This window comes from Protopterus annectens, chromosome 3.part1 (genome assembly GCF_019279795.1).
Source record: "Protopterus annectens isolate FY-2018-M chromosome 3.part1, PAN1.0, whole genome shotgun sequence".
In the NCBI taxonomy this organism is placed as follows: domain Eukaryota; kingdom Metazoa; phylum Chordata; order Ceratodontiformes; family Protopteridae; genus Protopterus; species Protopterus annectens.
This window is the reverse complement of record NC_056732.1, coordinates 1,865,950,202-1,865,969,227: the sequence shown is the minus strand read 5'-3', so window position 1 is coordinate 1,865,969,227 and position 19,026 is coordinate 1,865,950,202. Positions and strand designations below refer to the sequence as shown.

The 19,026-nt window shown below is 36.2% G+C and overlaps 1 protein-coding gene across 1 annotated transcript in view; it reads left to right on the top strand.

Moving 5' to 3' along the window:
* Positions 1-15,602, top strand: part of LOC122798784 (zinc finger protein 883-like) — a 101,743-nt gene extending 86,141 nt beyond the window's left edge. The window contains exon 2 of the mRNA XM_044067893.1: positions 13,656-15,602. Within this exon, the coding sequence (XP_043923828.1) occupies positions 13,751-15,502 (1,752 nt within the window). The 5' untranslated portion in view covers positions 13,656-13,750 and the 3' untranslated portion in view covers positions 15,503-15,602. The remainder of the gene's footprint in view (positions 1-13,655) is intronic.
* Positions 15,603-19,026: the final 3,424 nt, after the last annotated feature.

The window sequence follows — 19,026 nt, the reverse complement described above, 5'->3', positions numbered from 1 at the left end:
TGACATTTCTTAACCAGGAAAGTCCACTGGGCCAAGTGACCCATTTTCAGTGGAGGCCCGGGGAGAAAAGCTCCACAAAAACACTGTATAATACAAAGAAAACATATATATATATATATATATATATATATATATATATATATATTACAAAAATGATGAGATATAATTGTCAGAAGAAATGCATATATTCACAACATATTGAAAGGTGCTTCATAGTAGTGATAGTGAGTACAATAAACTAGTCACAGTATAATAATGATGCTGATAAAATGAAGCTGATAATGGCAAATAAGAACAAAAAATAGAAATAGAAGTGCAATCATCAAGAGGCAAAATGCAGAAAATGTACAATATTTCGCCTTCTCCTTCTCCTCAGGAACATTCTGCTGATTGGAAAGCCTTTTCTCAAGAGCTGTTTAAAGCTTTTATGGCCCTTAGGCAATCTACAGGAGTCTCTCTCCCGTCTCCTTCCCTTTCTCCAGTTTTCCCTCAAAAAGAATTAGGATTGAGGATTCCTCAGATGAAGATGATTCCTCTGGGGATGAGTCTCTGGCATATTCTGCCCAGATGCCCTCACCAATGGGTTATGTTCCCCAGAGGAGGAATCAAGTGGTACAGAATCACCCGGGGAAGATATTACCTTTGGTGAGACCATTGTAAAGATGAGAGAATCTTTCAGGTGGAATTGCTCTCGGGTTTCTCTGATTAAAAAAAAAGATATTGTGATCTGTTACAGAGAGATTCCTCTTACCCATCTGTAGTACCTTCAGTGCTACCAGCTTTCTTGGATGCCTTCTCCTCTGTGTGTAAGTATCCATATTCATAACCTCCTACCCCTAAAATGCCAGATAGATTTTGCAAATTGCCAGAAAACTGGAAGTTTTGTTTAAGTGCCCTTCTGCAAATCCAGCTACAATCTTTATGGCTGCCGTTAAGCCCTCAAAGCTTTTGCCTCAAGACAAGCAATTATTAACTTTTGCAGTTTTATCTGACATCGGCTGAGGCAAGAAAAGGTTCCCCAATGGGGTACTTAGCTTTTGATGACTTCGGTATCTGAAAACACAGGAGATGGCCGACCGGCACTTGCGAACTGCTTCTGCTTCGGGCACCACGCGGCAAGAAAGACTGAAGAAGATGGCATCGGCTGATGCTTTTATACCCCAGCCGCTCTGACGTCGGGGAAGAGGCGCCATCAGCCGATGCCAGACCCAGACTTTGGAATCCGGCTGACCGAAGGGCTGCCTGAGGCAGGACAACCCATATGTCAGGACTGCAGTTGCATATCTATCGGACATCTACATTTATGGTAGGTACAAAACTGTACTTTCTTGGCTTTGGAGAGTGAGGTTTTTACCTGTGCAGCCGTGATTACAGGAACTTTGCATTCTTCCGGTATAAAGATGGGCCCTTTAGGGGGTGGGAGGGGGTAAAGTTAGCACTGAACCTATCTGCCAGGATGTTGACAATATCAGTTGGTTCTGTATATTTAGTGTCATTGTGCTGTAACTCAGAGCAGATCTGAGTGTTGCCATTGAGATTTTTGACATATCTATAGAATGCTTTGTGGTTGTCTTTAGAATCAGTGGCAATTTTGTTTTCATAACTAGCTTTAGAGGATTTTATGAGGGATCTCAGCTTCTTACTGAGGCTGAACAGGGAGTTCCTCCAATCGTGGGATTTTACTCTTTTTTGCAACAGTTTCTTTCTTCTGTTGTAGAGTTTGTTTATGGCAGAAGACCACCAGATTGGCTTCCTTTTTTTGGAGGATAGCATCTTGATTCTGTTAGGGATAGCACGATCCATGCACTCGTGTAAGTGCTTATAAAGTGCATTTGTGTAGGATTCAGCAGTCGTACCTCTATTGTCCATCTGCATGGGTGTCATGAAGTTTGCCACTTCTGTCTTAAGAAGCGTGAAGTTGGCTTTGGAGAAATTTCTCACGGTTGTTTTCCTAATGGGGGGTGGGAGCGGGATGTGGATGTCTAGGGTGATTAGCTTGTGGTTGGATCTGACCAATGAGGGGCTGACCTCTAGTGTGGAACACCGGTCACCCATGTTGGTGATGACCAGGTCTAGGATATTGCTGCCTCTGGTGGGGGTGTGGATAAGTTGATCCAAGGCGTTGGAATTGATTATTTCCAGAAAATGTTGAGCAAAAGAGTTGGTACATGAGTAGTTTTCCCAGTTAATGGTAGGGTAGTTGAAATCCCCCATTATTAGAGTGTTGGGTTGTACCTTAATATTTTCCAGTGTATCAAGAAAAGAGGGGTGGGAATCCTGGGGCATGGTGGGAGGTCTGTAGCAAGCTACAATCTGGATTGCAGTTTTGCCCAGAGTTAGTTGAACTTGGATAATCTCGGATGCATTATGCTGAGCAACTAGCTTGGAGGTGTGGATATCCTTAATGCATATGGACACGCCTCCACCTTTAGTGTTTCGGTCCGGGTTTGGTAACCGAAAGGTGTGGTATGAATTATAGCCTGGTAATGCAGGGGTGCTCTCTGGAGCTTTGAACCAGGTCTCTGTCACTGCACAGATGTCAATGTTCTCCATTTTAAGGAGTGCCTCAAGTGAGTGCATTTTGAGGTTTAGACCTCTAGCATTGAGTAGCATTACCCTCAGATTTTGCTTGCTTATACCTGTTATGGTGGTGAATTTGTCATTTGAACCTTGCCTAAAAAAGGCACTATAGGGGTGGCAAGGGCCTTTGCCGGTATCCAGAATCCCAAGGGCGACAGGTGCAGGCCATCTCTGGCAAAGCAGCGTGGTCTGTCGATCATGTCATCCCAGGCAGACAGATACTGGATTCCCTTAGATATTTGAAGGGATTAACTAATTGAATCAATTATTCCATAAGAGAGGTAAAATTATAATAAGTTATTTTTAGAAAATGTTTCAAAATGTTTCCCTTTCAGATATTTGAAGGGGGCAAGTAAATGAATCAATTGTTCCATAAGAGAGGTAAAATTACAATAAGTTATTTTTAGAAAATGTTTCAAAATATCAACCAGTGTTGGCTCAAGGAAAGATGTGCCAGTGCTTAATGATGTGGGGAACACTCTGCATATATCTAGTAATAAAATACACATCCTGTTTTGTTTCTATAACACCTTTAGACTTCCTTTTTATTTTCCATTAAAAACATCAGCTTACAAAGAACGTATGTGCTGTGAAGATGAAGCAAGAGTGTTAAATTCATTGCCAAATTTCTATAGCATCATGTTCAAAATCTTCCTGTTCCACATGAATCCTGTATACTGCCCCAAACTCTCCGTAAGGGAAATACATCAATAAATGTGAAGGGTGTGAACTGCACTGGTAGCTAAAAGGAAGGAGTTCCTGGAAGCTAGCCTTTTAAAAAGCTTAGTTAAAAATTGTTTTCACATAAATCTTCATCACCATCATCAGTTACCCCCTTTTCATATTTTTCTACTTGGATTAAGGGTGTAGTATTAACATTCACTACCTCCCATGATTCAGTGCCACACTCCTACATATTTGGTAGTCATGCCTGACTGTTGCAGATCTTCTGTCATGTAATGTGTCAATTTTTGTCTGGATGTTCTCATTCCCTCTTACCCTTTTTTCCCCTCACCCCCCCAAATCTTCTTCAAACCATTTGCTTTCTTACACATGTGCTTGAACCACAGTAACTTCCTCTGCAATTGGAACTACTTTGGCTTCTGCTCTGATGTCCCCATTTCTTCACCTGTCCACAGTGTCCATCCTACAGCCCTTCTCAGGCACTTCGTCTCCATCATCTGGAACTTCTTCAACTGCCCTGCTTGTATTGCCCAGGTTTCTGTGCCACAGTAGTAATGGTAACACCACTGTTCTGTATACCCTACTTTTTAGTTTCTTTGGCATTTTTCTATCAGTATTCTTCCAATATTTAGATAAAGAGGTATATAAAATAATAAGAAATAATTTAATTGATTTATCCAGTTCCCTTTAAAAACTGTTAAGTATTAAATTGTCAGATTGTGTTTTAATTGAATGTTTCAAAACATATTTCACAAATATTAATTTTATTAAAATATTTTCAGATTCCATGGCAAAGTCATCAGATTAGCGAATGTTATCCCTTGATGATGTTTTGATAAGTTCTGTAAGAAATCAGACATAGAAAGATTATCTGTTGCAAGAGAATACTTATAAGGCATTAATTACAAAATGATATGATGATATGCAACACATTTTTGAGTCAGCTCTACTAGGTGTAAGAAAACATGAAATCATCAATGTTAAGAAACAAATAACTGTAATGTAAAAAGCTTTATGGGAGTTAATCCAAACAAAAATGGGAACATTCTCTCATAACCAGTTTAGTGAGCAAAGATGGTTAAACTACTAAAGGATGTATATGTTACCAGAAGTCAATTAAAGTAACAGACTGCATTTGATGCATATGAAAGGCAGCTCTACTGAAACTGCGTTTTATGTCATTGTTGGTGTTCATGTCCTCAAGTACAATATTATTAGAGGAAAAGACAGAAATTATTGGAAAGGTGGTTGAAAAAGACGTATTGTTTACACCTGAAACGTTTTTGTTAGGTATTTTAGATACATATTCCGAAATGATTAGAATAAAGATTTTATTAGCATCAGTGGTAACTAAAAGAATGATATTAAATGCTTGGAAAGCTTGCCCAGTGCCTAAGTTTATTGAACATGAATTGTTGGCCTTTATGTTGAATTTTGATATTGTTACATTGTTCCAGCTCTGAAAGTTTAGATCAGATTTGTTAATGTGTATTAATATGAATGAATATTATTCTTATAAAGTCTCCTTTTCTTTCTTTCTTTCTTCCTGTCTTTCCTTCTTTTCTTCCTTAAATCTTTTGACTAGTTATGTGTTGGCATCTATTTATTAGCTGTTTTATTGTCTCGTAGTTTTACTTTAATAAACAATGTTATGGCTTGCATGAGAGCTAGGAGCCCCTAAGCTTACCCCTATACTCCTAGTCTTGAGACTTTTCTGGATACTTTGCATTTACCTCTACCTCTCCTGACTCCAACCCCAACTCCCAAGAAGCAAGGCAAGTCTGATAAGCTCCCTGAAGACACTACGTTTCTCTATAAAAAACTTATAGCAGACCCCGTCAATCTTTTCTATCTCAATTGATAAGCCTACTGAACTATTACCTGCATGCAGTACCTTAAGGCAGAGATAGAGTTGTAGACTATTATCATAGAAAGGAATACACTTCTATCACCCTGGATTTTAGAACCTTACAGTTTATCAGCCTCAGGTGATAAAATATCTTCTGTCTCTTCTAAGGTAATTAAATAAAACTGTGACTAATTGGGAGGATTCTGAGCCTAAGGCACAAGTCCTTTCTTTGCTCATTCAGGCTGTTGAAGTGGCCATACATTTTATTAAATGCAACTATGATGTTGCAGATCCTTCCTTCTGAGCTGCAGCAACTGCCTCTGTCCTATGCAGATTTGCTTGGCTTTACCTCCAGTCTCTCCTCGAGGATATCAAAGCTAAGGTACTGGATTATTCACTTCATAGGGATCATTTTGCTTGGCCCTAGTGCAACTTAACTTTTCAAATCACTGCAAGAGAATGGAATAAGTATGCTAGACTTCAAAAAATTTTTTGTCTTACCCCATCCCTAGATATCAAAGGAATCGCCATTCCAAGCCTAATACCTTTGTGCATAGAGAAAAACAAAATTAGGGCAGGAAACAACCTGGGAAATGATTTCAAGAGAAATCTTCTTGAGAGAACAAGCCTGAAATTACTTTTTTTCCAGACAAGTCCACCTCAGCCTAACTCCTCTGTCCAGTAAGATATGGATACAAAATGTCCTAGAATGAGCATCCCTCATTGAGGGGAATTCCACTTTTTTGTGCAAATGCTCAAGCACAGTTTTAATTTATTTTACTTGGATCTTCTCTCTGTGTTTCTTAAATGGATTAAAAGTATGCCTTTATAGCATACGGTGAGTTTATAATATTATAATACTAAGGCTGTTTTAATTGCTGTATAAAGAAAAAAGTAGTAACGAATACTGTATTAAGCTACTAGGAAGCTATTTTAATATATACATAATGGTTTATTTTTTCTTTCACCCATTGGTAAAATTACTTTGTATTATAAATACCTTGCTCTTATGTAGTTACCAAGTACCTCCCTTATGAAACAGTACAAAATAAATGAGTTTAAAAGTAAGAAGGTCCAGCTTTATAGCTCCTAATTGTCATGTTCTTAGAATTATATTACTATACAACTGATATTTATTTCATTCTGCTCTAAGCAATAACTTCACGTTTTATATTTACATTTCTATTTTTTCTGTTAGAAACATAATCTTGAAAGGAGGAGTGAGGAAGAATGGAGAGTAAGGGATAGGAAAAGAAAGGCAAAAACGAGTAACGCTCAAGTGTAAAATAAATATCAATTTTATATGATAATTTGGAAAGTTACTTCTAAAATTAGTTATGTTTGGGTATTATAATCCCTGTATGTATATATGTACTTGGTATCACTTTAATACTGGAAATTAGCAACAATCACATACTGTAATAAAACTAGTATGATTTGCTCAAGTTTTAACCATCCTTTTCACTTCCCTTATTCAAAAGCCTCTGTTTGAGAAGATATTGTGGATAAAAAACATTGAAGAAAAGTGTATCAATTTGTAAGCATATCTTCTTATATCACTATTTGAATGTTAAACTTAACTTTCTGTAGACTTTGTTATTTAAGAAAATTATTATTGTTAATCATCTCTTCTGCTTATTTTAATCTTTCTTACTTATTAAAGGTTCATTAGGTTTTTAATTCCATATGTTATATTTTATTAGAATGCTGGCAAGTTATGGATTACTTCTGATAATGTATGTATTTTTTTTCATTCTGTACTGTATTTGATGACTTTTAATGACTTGGACACCTGTATTGTGTTTTAATTTTGAATTGTATGACTGGCTAAACTTTTCTGTATATTAAGAAATAGAAAGTTTGAAATTTAATTATTAAGAATATAAAACTGACATTAAAGTCATATCATACGTTATTACATATAAAGTTTTCTCTACTAGTAGACATTTTGTGTTAACTGCTTAGCTCTGACCTGTCTTGCTTTTCATCTATTATATATTGAGGCTTTAGTTGTGGTTTTGGTTGAGTGGGTTAATTTAATGGGTTTTCTACTCTAGGCTAGGAATTTTGTTTTTAATTCCATATGTATTGTAGTTATATTTTATTTCATTCTTTTTTTTACTATAAGTTATCTAGCGTGTCTGAAACACTTCTTTTGATTCACTTGACTCATTTGAGAAGTATGATAATTGTTTGCTTTTACATTTATCTAAATACACATCTTTCTCTTAGTCCCACTTATGGAATTGTCACTGACTTTTTTAAATGTTAATGATTTAAACAATTCTAAGAAAAGGGGATGTCTATTGAAATATCTCCATACTAAAAAGTCACAAATAGTATTTCTACAGGAAACTCATCTTAAGCACTCGGTAATATTTGGAACCCAGATCAATATATAGTTTTAGCTCGATTGTCTTTTAAGAGTACACATAGATAATCTTATGTGGAAATCTATTAATGCCTGAGATTATTTATACATTCTAAGATAAGGAAGGTTTACAATCTTTAGTGATAAAATATAATAGAATGTTGACATTGCCCATTTTATACTGGTTTCCTAAGGTGTAATTCATGCTAGCTGTTTAGATTTTTATTCTTAACAAGGCAAAAGACAGTTTAATAATGGGAGGCAACTTTAACTGTATACTGAATAACTCTAGTACTGCTAGAATGCTAAGATTGTCTTCCTCAGCTGAATCTCTTAATAACTGTATTAAGCACCTCAACTTAAAGGATTTATTTGTGTCGAGAGATGAGAAATCCTTGGATTTCACACAATACTCCTATACTCTTGGTCTCACTGGTCTTATATGTAAAGCCATGGAAAGAATTATCATGGAGATGATCAACAGAGGTATAGTAAACCTCCAGACACTGGACCCAACCCAGTTTGGATTCATCAAGGGCAGATGATGCCTACTCAACCTGGTGGACTTCTTTGAGAAGGCAATGGATGAGGACAAAATTATTCACACTGCCTACCTTGACCTGGCCAAGGCATTTAACACAATACCCCACTCGGGCATTGTTGACAAACTCAAGAGGTTAGGTACAAACTCGTATGTTACCCGGTGGATAGCCAAGTGGCTCACAGACAGGACCCAGGAAGTTAGAATTGGGGAGTCCACTGTTACAAAGAGGCCAATCACAAGTGGAGTCCCTCAGGGAGCAGTCCTTGGACCGCTCCTTTTTAGCATTTCTTTCTCAGAAGTCAAAGGCCAATGTCAGTGGTCTCTGACTGACTACATTTGCAGATTATTGCAAATTAAAAGCTGTTATTGAATCTCATACTGAGACAAATGTTCTCCAGGAGGGGCTGACACAGACTAACAACTGGTGTCAGAGCCATGGACTAAAACTAAATGCCAGGGTTGGGAGGGTGGCCTAATGGTTAAGGTGTTTGCATTACAAACACAAGGTGCTGGGTTCGAGTCTCACAAGGGATAATTGGCTAGGCTTAAAATGGCTCACAAGGGCAGTTAGCTTAGTACTAATCTATGAACCTATGAAGAAATGCATAATAGTATCCTTTGGGAAGTCATCCATCCCTGGTAAGTATCATATTGACAACACACCCTTTAGAGTTGATCCAGTAGTCAGGGAGTTAGGGGCACACATAGACAATAATCTAACATTTGATCATCACATGTCTACAGTGGTGAGGAAATCATTCTATGTTGTGCAACTTATAAACAAAGGTATGGCATCTAAGTCCAAGGAAGTCATTGTTCCATATATCTATATTCGGCATTCATCAGACCTATCATTGAGTACAGTGCCCCTTTTGGTATGTACCTAGCCAGGCATATCCAACAACTGGAACATCCACAGAGGTTCCTCACTAAAAGAATACAGGGCATAAGTAAAATGTCCTATGCAGACTTCCTCAAGGCCCTATCCCTGTATTCTGTCTCCTACAGGCTTTTGAGGAAAGATCTATCCCTGGCTTAAAGAGCATTATCAGGCCCCACTCTGATGGACCTCCTGCATATCCACAAAATAAACAGTATCAGAATTACCCGTTCTAAAGACTTAAACCTTGCCTGTGATATAGATAGGACCTGCTGGAGAGATAGGTATGTATCACAGAGGACTACCCTGTCTATGGAATAGGCTCCCCATCTATGTGAAGCAGAGTTCCTCCCTAATCAAATTCAAGTGCAACTTTGACAGTTGCATGGGAAACCAGAAATGTATCCCTGGTTTGGCACCTGTGCCTCTAATGGACACAGGTAACCTGTATATGGTTCATCTCTCAGGCCCATGCTTACACTTATCAAGGGTAGCAGAACTTGTCAGAGATTTGGAATGCATGGCTAGGCTTAAAAAGGCCCTTGTGGTTGTTAGCCTAGTAAACACCTATGAACTCAAAGCAGAATAGATAAGATTTTGATTTCACAAAATTTAACTTTTCAAAATAATCACCTTTAATATAATCCTTTCCCATTTCTGATCTTAATGCCCGTATTATTAAGTTTCGTATGACTGTAATAAACTAACTCTGATGAATAGAATTCCTTCTTATATTAATTTAAAAGACTATAAATCTTTCATTCTTTCAGAAATTGAATTGTTCATGCATATTAATAACTCCAAAACTAAATAAAGTTATGATCTGAGACTGTTTTCTATTTATGGTGAGAATCTGACTTGGTATAGAGAAACAGTGAAGGAATAGGACAACAAATTATTTGATACCCAAAGCAAACTGCACTTGGCTAAGTGTAACTTTAGCATTGGGATAAAGAGGGAAAGAGCAGAAGTGATTGATTTAAATAAGAGGTATTCTGAAGTCTTAATGCACAAAAGAGCCATATCACTTTGAAAAACAGATGCTAGCAACATATGCTATGTCTCCTAAATACATACACAATTTGTCATAGGGTGTAAAACTACATTCTGAATCCTATCAGATAAAGGAGATAAAAAGTTCCCAAAACAACAGAAAATGCACAGATTTCGGAGAAATGTTGGAGGTGTTTAGATAAAATTATATATCTTTAAAAAAAATAAATTCAGTTTTTGATGTTAGATTACAAAATAAAATACCACCTATGTTAAAATATAGACTGTTTGATTAGATCTCTCCTAAGGAAATTTCAAATAAAATAAAAGAACTAAAGCCTAATAAATCCCCAGGAACTGATGGCTTAAATCAGATTTAATTTGCTCCTCTGTCAGTTGATACATTTATTTCATGAAGTCCTGATCGATATACAAGTAAAAGGAGTTAATTCCCCCTCCTGAAATATTCAGTAATTTAATTTTCAATCTGTCTCTCAGTTAGAATGTAGAATATTTTTTTTGGTCATATTAAGTCCTTTCTCTTCAGAGCCAGTTCCAATATGTAAAGGAACAAAAAACGTTTTGCTCTAGCTGTCGAAATCTTAGCAATTTCTATTAGGACTAATCCAAAAATAAAAGACCTAGAATTTAATGATGAGTATAATTCTAAAAGTATGCTTTTTGCAAATGATATAATGCTAACATTATTGGCCTCAATCATTAAAATGTTTGAATAACTATCAGGTCATCAGAATCTAAATATCTTATTATGAATATACATGACATTGGTGATTCACTTTAATTTCATTGGAAAAGAATCTCTAATTTTGATATATGTAGGTATATCTATCAAAGAATCTTTTGAAGAAACTAGAGGTCCTAATTAAGAATGAATTCTAAATGGCATAACAGTTTTGACTTCCAACTGAAATAAGCTAATAATATATAGTTAATAAAAAGGTTTTATTTTGAAATATTTTATATATAATGCAAACTTCAGCTCTTTCCCCTAATAAGGATAATTTAAAAAGTCACGTTTAAATATCCTTTGGTTTCTCAGAAAGCCTAAGATTATAGTAGGTAATCACACCTGACCTTGGAATTTATGGTACATTAACTTTCCAAAGATAGGAACATGCACAAAGGCAGCAGTTTTAGAGGAGTAATTAACTTGTTGTCTAGTACTTATATAACTAATCAGAAATCACTGCACATTTCTCTCTGCAATCTTAATAAAATGAAAATTAATAAATCTTTCACTAAAGTTATACATAAATGAATATGGCTTTATTTATAATCATATTCAGTTTAATATTTATTTTCTTACACAATCAAAATATGTTATCTTAAAATATTTTTAATCCGCCCTGTCCTAGATAATACAAATTTGAATTGTTGCTTTGATACATATATTCTCTGATTGTCCATTTTTATTTGCTTGTTGGAACACATTTGCTAATTTTCTTTAGTATGTAATGTCTTTCAAATTTACTTTTAAATGATAATTTTATTCAGCAAATCAATGGATTTCCATTAGAATAAAGAAATCTGTTATCTTCTATGGACAATATTAGCTGTGGCAAGGAAAAATATATCTAAAAGATGGAAGCAATGTGCTCTACCACAGTTTCAAAAAATTTTGTCTTCTCTACAAAAGGAAGTTCAGAAAGAGGTTACTATCAAGGCAAATAGAATATTTCTGAAACCCTTTATAAAGAATCCATGAACTAAAGCTATTTCATTAATGTCTCGACTTATTTTCTGATCAAAATATTTATTTTTCTAAATCTTATGTTCATAGGTATATACTAGACCAACAACCATTAAGGCTTTTATAAGCCTAGTCATGCAATCCATCCCACTTGTGTCTGTATCTATCATGGGCATTTATTAGGAGGAGTATGTTAACAAGTTTCCATCTATATGTATCATGGGCATTTATTAGGAGGGAGTATGTTAGAAAGTTTCTACAGGCTAGGTGGGGTATGTTAGTTTATTTAAAATGAATATTTGAATGTTGTATCACCAAGATTTTTTTCTGCATTTCATTTTTTTTCTAAGACATGCACTGTGGATATTATATATATAGTTATTTGTTATTGAATTTTAGATTTTAGAATTAAATGTGTGTCTTAGTGTATTTGTTTCTTGAAAATTAATTATTGTAACTTGCTGAAAATTCTGTATTTACTTATTTGTCTTTGTTGACCGTGAAAGTCCAACTTGGCAGAGCACATTTTCAGCAGATGCCCATGCCGCAAAGCTCCATCACAGTACATTTATATTGACAAGTGAATTTGACAGTTCTCAGAAAAACAAAAGTTGCATTTCTCCAAAAAAAAAAATACATAATTGCAAGACGCTTGTATACAGTAAAGTATTTACATCAAGATCAGTTATGGAATTTCTAAAATCTTCCATGAAGTAAATGGATTTATACTGTTGAAAGGAAAACGTTGTAAAGAAATTTAATGTTTTTAAATTTAAGTACAGAAAGGTTTGTAAAGAGCTCAAGAGACGTAATTAAGTTGTAAAATTATGTAGGAGGGGAGATATTAGTTAGTGTAGGTTTGTATAGTTCAAGATATGTAATGAGGTAAGTTATAAATTATATAGGAGGGGAGATATTAGTACTGGTTAGTATTGTATAGTATGGTAGTAGTAATAGCATTAGAATGAGACAGCACAATATAGGATTAGTTCTATTTAGGATAACTGTTCCAAATTGGTTTATGTAGAATATTTATAACTTAGGTATACAGGGGTGCATGACAGAGGTAGACCGGTGGAATAGGGTAATTAGAAAAATATGAAAAATGGGGTTTAAATGGTGGATGTAGAGGGGTGCTGATTCAAGTGCTGGAGTGAAAGTTGTTAGGGGTGTAATGATTCAAGTACAGGAGGGCAAAAAGTTAGTGGTAAGTAATAAGAAGTTTCTGCTTTTATTAAAGGTCTCAACCTGGTAATGATCACAACCAGGACAGGCTAAGGTTTTGTTTGAAATGGATTTTATAACTTGCGAGTTTGTTAGTCATTTTACTTGTATAGGATGATGTTCCAGAATATGGAAATCTAACAGGAGTATAGTGAGTCCCCTGATGAAATTTGCTTTTGTAGTGCTTAGTAGAAATTTATCAGCATGCAGTTAAAATTCCTGCTGCTTCCAAAATATGTCAAATGGAATGACATTTATTTTTATAGGTATGTTTTGACTCAAGGTTTATAGAACTTTAAACACATTAAAAGCTTTCCTGGTAGAACATTTTCGAATTTAAATTTAGACTAATAGTGGCTTCTCTTCTTTTGACAATGATAAGTCTGATTGGTCATTGGTCTCTGGGGAGAGTTCTTTTTTCAGATATTTTTCTGGGAGCTTCAGTGCTGTGTTTACATGAAGTTGGGATGGTTATAATGAAGTTGCATAGTTTGTGTGGACCATGTAAATATAAAGTGCATTTTATATATATATATATATATATAGTTGGTAACTCTTAAAAGATAATAAAATAAACTACAGAGTGGTTAACACTTTTTAAATGTAGTTAGAAGGAACAGTAAGGAATAATAAGAGGGCAGAGCAGATTTTTGTTGGTGACATAATCAACATTGAAATTCTTTGACATAACAGTTTATTGTTTACTGCAATTATACACTGAATGAACTAATGTACAATTTACACTGCAGACCTCTAGTTAAGAAGGCAATATTTTTGTGCAGCTGATTATATTCTGACATACTTTTTTTTTTTTTTTAGTTATCAGGAATGGAAATTTCAGTGAGATCCGGAGTCCACAGTCATCACATGAGAAACACTGGGATGCAGAAGATGACAGAGATCGGTCAGATAAGATGTCCTCCACAGAGCAAGACCCAGTGCAAACTGAAACTAGTCATAATAACTGTAGGCAAATGAATGACATGTTTGTCTTGAAAAATGACCTAGAAATGCATCTTCAAACTGAAACAGGGAAAATGCAAAGTCATAGCAACAGTGTAATATTTCATAACAGTGTGACCGATCAATTAATTGACAATGGAGAAAGACAAAAGAATAATTCACCAACTCGTAAAGAAGTACTCAAGAGGCAAATTCTGTATAAATGTGTTATGAACGGGAAGGGCTTTAGAGGCAGAAAAAAGTTAGCATTGCATAAGATCATTCATAATACTCAGAATCAGTTTAATACACGTCACAAAAGTGTTGCACAGAAGAATGGTGTGGCAAGACTTCAAGATGAACATGTTTGGCAAAAGCCATATAAATGCACCATGTGTGACAAGAGTTTTGCATACAAAGGCAGTATGGTAATTCATCAGAGGAGCCACAATGGGCAGAAGCCATATAAATGCTCCACGTGTGACAAGAGTTTTGTGCAGAAGAGTCACATGGTACGTCATCAGAAGATGCATACAGGGCAGAAACCATATAAGTGTTCCATGTGTGAGAAGAGTTTTATACAGAAGAATCACATGGTGAGGCATCAATATATCCATAATGGGCAGAAGCCTTATAAATGTACCATTTGTGGCAAGAGTTTTGCACAGAAGGGTAACCTTGTAGGACATCAGAGGATCCACACTGGCCTGAAACCCTATAAATGTACTACATGTGACAAGAGTTTTAGATACAAAAAGACAATGATAAGTCATCAGAGTCTCCACACTGGACAGGAGCCCTATAAATGCACCACATGTAATAAGAGTTTTAGATATGCAATCACAATGATGAATCACCAGAGGATCCACACTGGGCAGAAACCCTATAAGTGCACTTTGTGTGACAAAAGTTTTATGCAAAAGAGTCTCATGATAAGTCATCAGAGCACTCACAATGGTCAAAAACCTTTTAAATGCACAGTATGTGACAAGAGTTTTACAAGGAAGAGTAATATGATAAGTCATCAATATATCCACACTGGCCAAAAACCGTATAAATGCACCATGTGTGACAAGTCCTTCAGACAGGTAGGTGCTATGAATATGCATCTGAGTGTTCATACTAGGCAGGTACCCTATAAATGTGCCACGTGTGGCAAGAGTTTTTTAGATAAGAGATGTCTGGCAGCACATCAGAGTGTCCACAATGAGCACAAACCGTATAAATGTACCACATGTGATAAGAGTTTTAGGCATAAAAGTGCTATGAATCGGCATCAGAGTGTCCACACTGGACAAAAACCTTACAAATGTATAGTGTGTGACAAAATGTTTGGACAGAAAAGCCATATGATAACGCATCAGAGCATACATAATGGGCAGAAACCCTATAAATGCACAATATGTGACAAAAGTTTTACACGGAAGTGTTACATGTTGAGTCACGAAAGGAACCACACTGGGCAGAAACCCTATAAATGCGCAATGTGTGAAAAGAGTTTTAGTGACAAAATCAGTATGCAGCGTCATCAGAACATCCATACGCGGCAGAATCTCTATAAATGCAATACATGTGAAAAGAGTTTTATATATAGATCTTCTATGTTAAGTCACCAGAGAATCCATGCTGGAGAGAAACAGTATAAATGCCCGATGTGTGACAAGAGTTTTGGATACAAAAGCAGTATGATGAGACATCAGAACATCCACACTGGGCCATCATGAGTAAGAACTATTTATATGCACACCCAAAACACACACCGCACTTGTTAACAACAAGAAAAACAATGCTTTTACTTAAGAGTGAACCTGCAAGCTACCCTAAAAATTATAGACCAATAATTTGTCTTCCAACGACGTATAAGCTATACATGGGAATTGATGCCGACAGAGTTTATAGTCATTTAGAAGAAAACTCAATTATGGCCATAGAACAAAAGGGCAATAAAATAAAGTCGTATGGAACAAAGGATCATTTGTTGTTAAAGTGGAGAACTGTAAGAAGGGGAAGAATCTAAGTATGGCATGGATTGACTGCAAAAAAGCATTTGATAGTAACCCACATTCATGGATAAAAACGTGCTTAAAATGTATAAGCTGTACCCTACACTGATTAACTACATTACAGTAACCGTGAAACAATGGCAGACCACTTTGCAACTAAGCCATGATAAAGGACAGATTATTATTCCAGGGATAAAAATTCAAAGGGAGATATTCCAGGGTGACTCTCTGTCACCATTGCTATTCTGCCTTGCCATTAATCCAGTAAGCTGTTTACTTAACAGCTTAGGCCATGGCTACAGTTTGGCTTCTAGAAAACAACAAAGTCTAATGACTTCTCATCTTCTCTTTGTCAATGATTTAAAACTGCATAGCTCATCAGATGATGAATTGAAAGCACAGCTGCAGGTTGTCAAAACTTTTTCAGATGATATTGGAATGTCATTTGGTCTTGATAAATGTGCAAAAGCAACCTTTAAAAAAGGAAAACTGCAGCACCAAGAAAACATCAGTTTGGAACAAGAATGTGATATAAAAGAACTTGAGCAAGATGGAGTGTATAAATACTTGGGAAATGATGAAGGATCAGCAATAAAACATGAACAAATGCAAATAAAGCTTAGTAAGGAGTACTTTAGAAGACTTAAATTAATTCTGAAAACAGCATTGACATCTAGGAACAAGATCCAAGCCATAAATCAGTTTGTTCTTCCTGTCCTAAGTTATAGTTTTGGAATGACTGACTGGCCCCAAAAAGTGCTGGATAGACTGGATATTAAAACAAGAAGGATGCTTCATGCTCACCAAATGATTTATAAAAATCACTATATATATTCCCCATTCTGAAGGAAGGATAGGCCTCCTTGAAATTAAGTACATGTATAGATCTACAATCTTGGGACTCCACACTTGTCTGCTGACCTCACAGGATCCAAATGTAGTGACATTTTTGAATCACGAGGAGAATAAATCTAAGATGACATCTCTGCTTAATTTAGCAGAAGCATATCGACATCAAGCAGAAATGGAAATCAAACCAGAAGTAGATAAAAACCAGGCAGCAACTGAATGTGCTAAAAAACAAAAGAAAGAATGTAAGGTGAAGGACCAGATGAGAAGGCAAGAAATGTGTAAAAAACATAAATATAGTTGCAAGTATAGAAAACTTCTGGAAGAGCGTCATGCTGATCAAGAACGAACGCAGGAATGGTTAAGGAGAGGTGAATTCACATCAAGAAATGAAAAGTTAATATTGGCAGCCCAAGACAGTGGGCTACATACATGCTGGTTTACAAAGTCCATTGAACATCTGGGAGAAACAGACATATGTAGGTTTTGTAAAACCGAATTGGAAACAGACACATACCTTGTTGCTGGCTGCGATGCACTAATGACAGATGGACTGTATATTGAAAGGCATAATAATGTGGCGAGACTGTTACACTGGAGATTGTGTAAACATTATGGTATTGAAGTGGCTGAAAAACACTGCAAACATGAGCCACAAAGAATCATAGAAAATGATGAAGTTTATATCACATGAATCACCCAATACCAACAGTTCAAAAGACAGATGCTAGAAAACTGGATATAGTGGTCCAAGAAATGAAGACAGAAGTAGCACTGGTCATTGAAATCACCACACCTAGTGATTACAGTGTCTTGCCTACAGAGAGAGACACAAAGTCATAAATACCTGGATCTGCAGGCAGAAATGAGAGCCATGTGGAAGAAAGGTACCCAGACATTTCCAATAGTAGCAGGAGCCACTGGTCTTATAAAAAAAAATTTACAATCATATTTAGATATGTTAACAATTTATGTAACACCATACAAATTGAAGAATGAGTCATTACTGGGCACATTACAGGTGCTGCAAAGAGCACTTTTGGCTAACATCAAAGAGTGAAACAATACTAATTTCATGAGCTTTAATCGTATTTTGACTTAGGAATGGGGTCCATTCCCGTCATGGTATTAGAAACCCAAAAGATTTGGATAAATCAAAAAAAGGAGAGGCCATCATAACGTATCTACTTGTAGATGATCAAAAACTGTATAGTCCATTGGTTAAACATCTAAAAATACAACTACAAGACAACTACAGAGCTATACTCTGTCACATATCGTCTACTCTGAGGTGATCTCTGCTTAACATACAAGGTCATGTCAAAACCAGAGCTGTTGGACATGCTACACTTAAAATCCCAATCCCTCAGAGCCACACGCTCCAGGGATCTAAACCTTGTCATCACAAAAAACAAAACATGCTGGAGGGATAGGTTCCTGACCCAGAGACTCTCCAGACTCTGGAACAGACTGCCCATACATGTCAGGCAGAGTGCCTCTTTGGCCCTCTTCAAAAGGAACCTTGATGATTGGATGGGCAAAAGGAAATTCACCCTAGGGATCATGTCAGTCACCCTGCTAGGCAGGGGTCCAGGGAAGTAAATAGTGTGGGAAGAAATAGCCAGGGAATTGTTATGGCTAGGCTTCTATAGGCCCTAGGGCCGATAGCCTAGTACCAACCTATGAACCTACAAGATCTTTTCAGATGGCATAACAATGTAATTTGGTGTCAGTAAATGTGCAGAAGCAACATTTGAGAGGAAAACAGAAGAAAGGAGAAAATAGAAAATGTCAGGAATATGATATAAAATACTTGGAACAAGAAGTATACAAATATCTGATGCAGGGGCAGCAATATAGCATGAACAAATGAGAACATAGCTAAGTAAGGAATGTGTCAGAAGAGTGCAAGTAAAACTGAAAACTGCTTCAGTATCTAGCAATGAAGTTCAACGTATAAATCATGTTGCTCTTTCTGTTTAATGTTCAGCTTTTGGGTGATCGACTGGCCCCAAAAATAGCTGGACAAGCCTGATAGGATAACAGAAAAGCTGCTTCATGAACATCAAATGATATACAAGCAACAGTGTTTGCCAAGATTGGACATCCCTCAGTCTGAAGGGAGGCATGGGCCTCCTTTAAATTGATTGCACACACAAGTTAGTAATTGTGAGACTGAATATGTATTTATTATCATCATCACCACCACCATCATCATCAGCTCCACAGTCCATAATGGAAGTACTAAAATGTGAAGAAAATAAATCTAAGATAATATATTTGGTTAGCGTAGCAGAAGCCTTTGTGAAAAGAAAAATTTCAGAAACCAAACCAGAAGCAGACAAAAAAAAAAAAAAAAACTGGCAACAGAAAGTGCAAAAAAAAAATCATCAAAT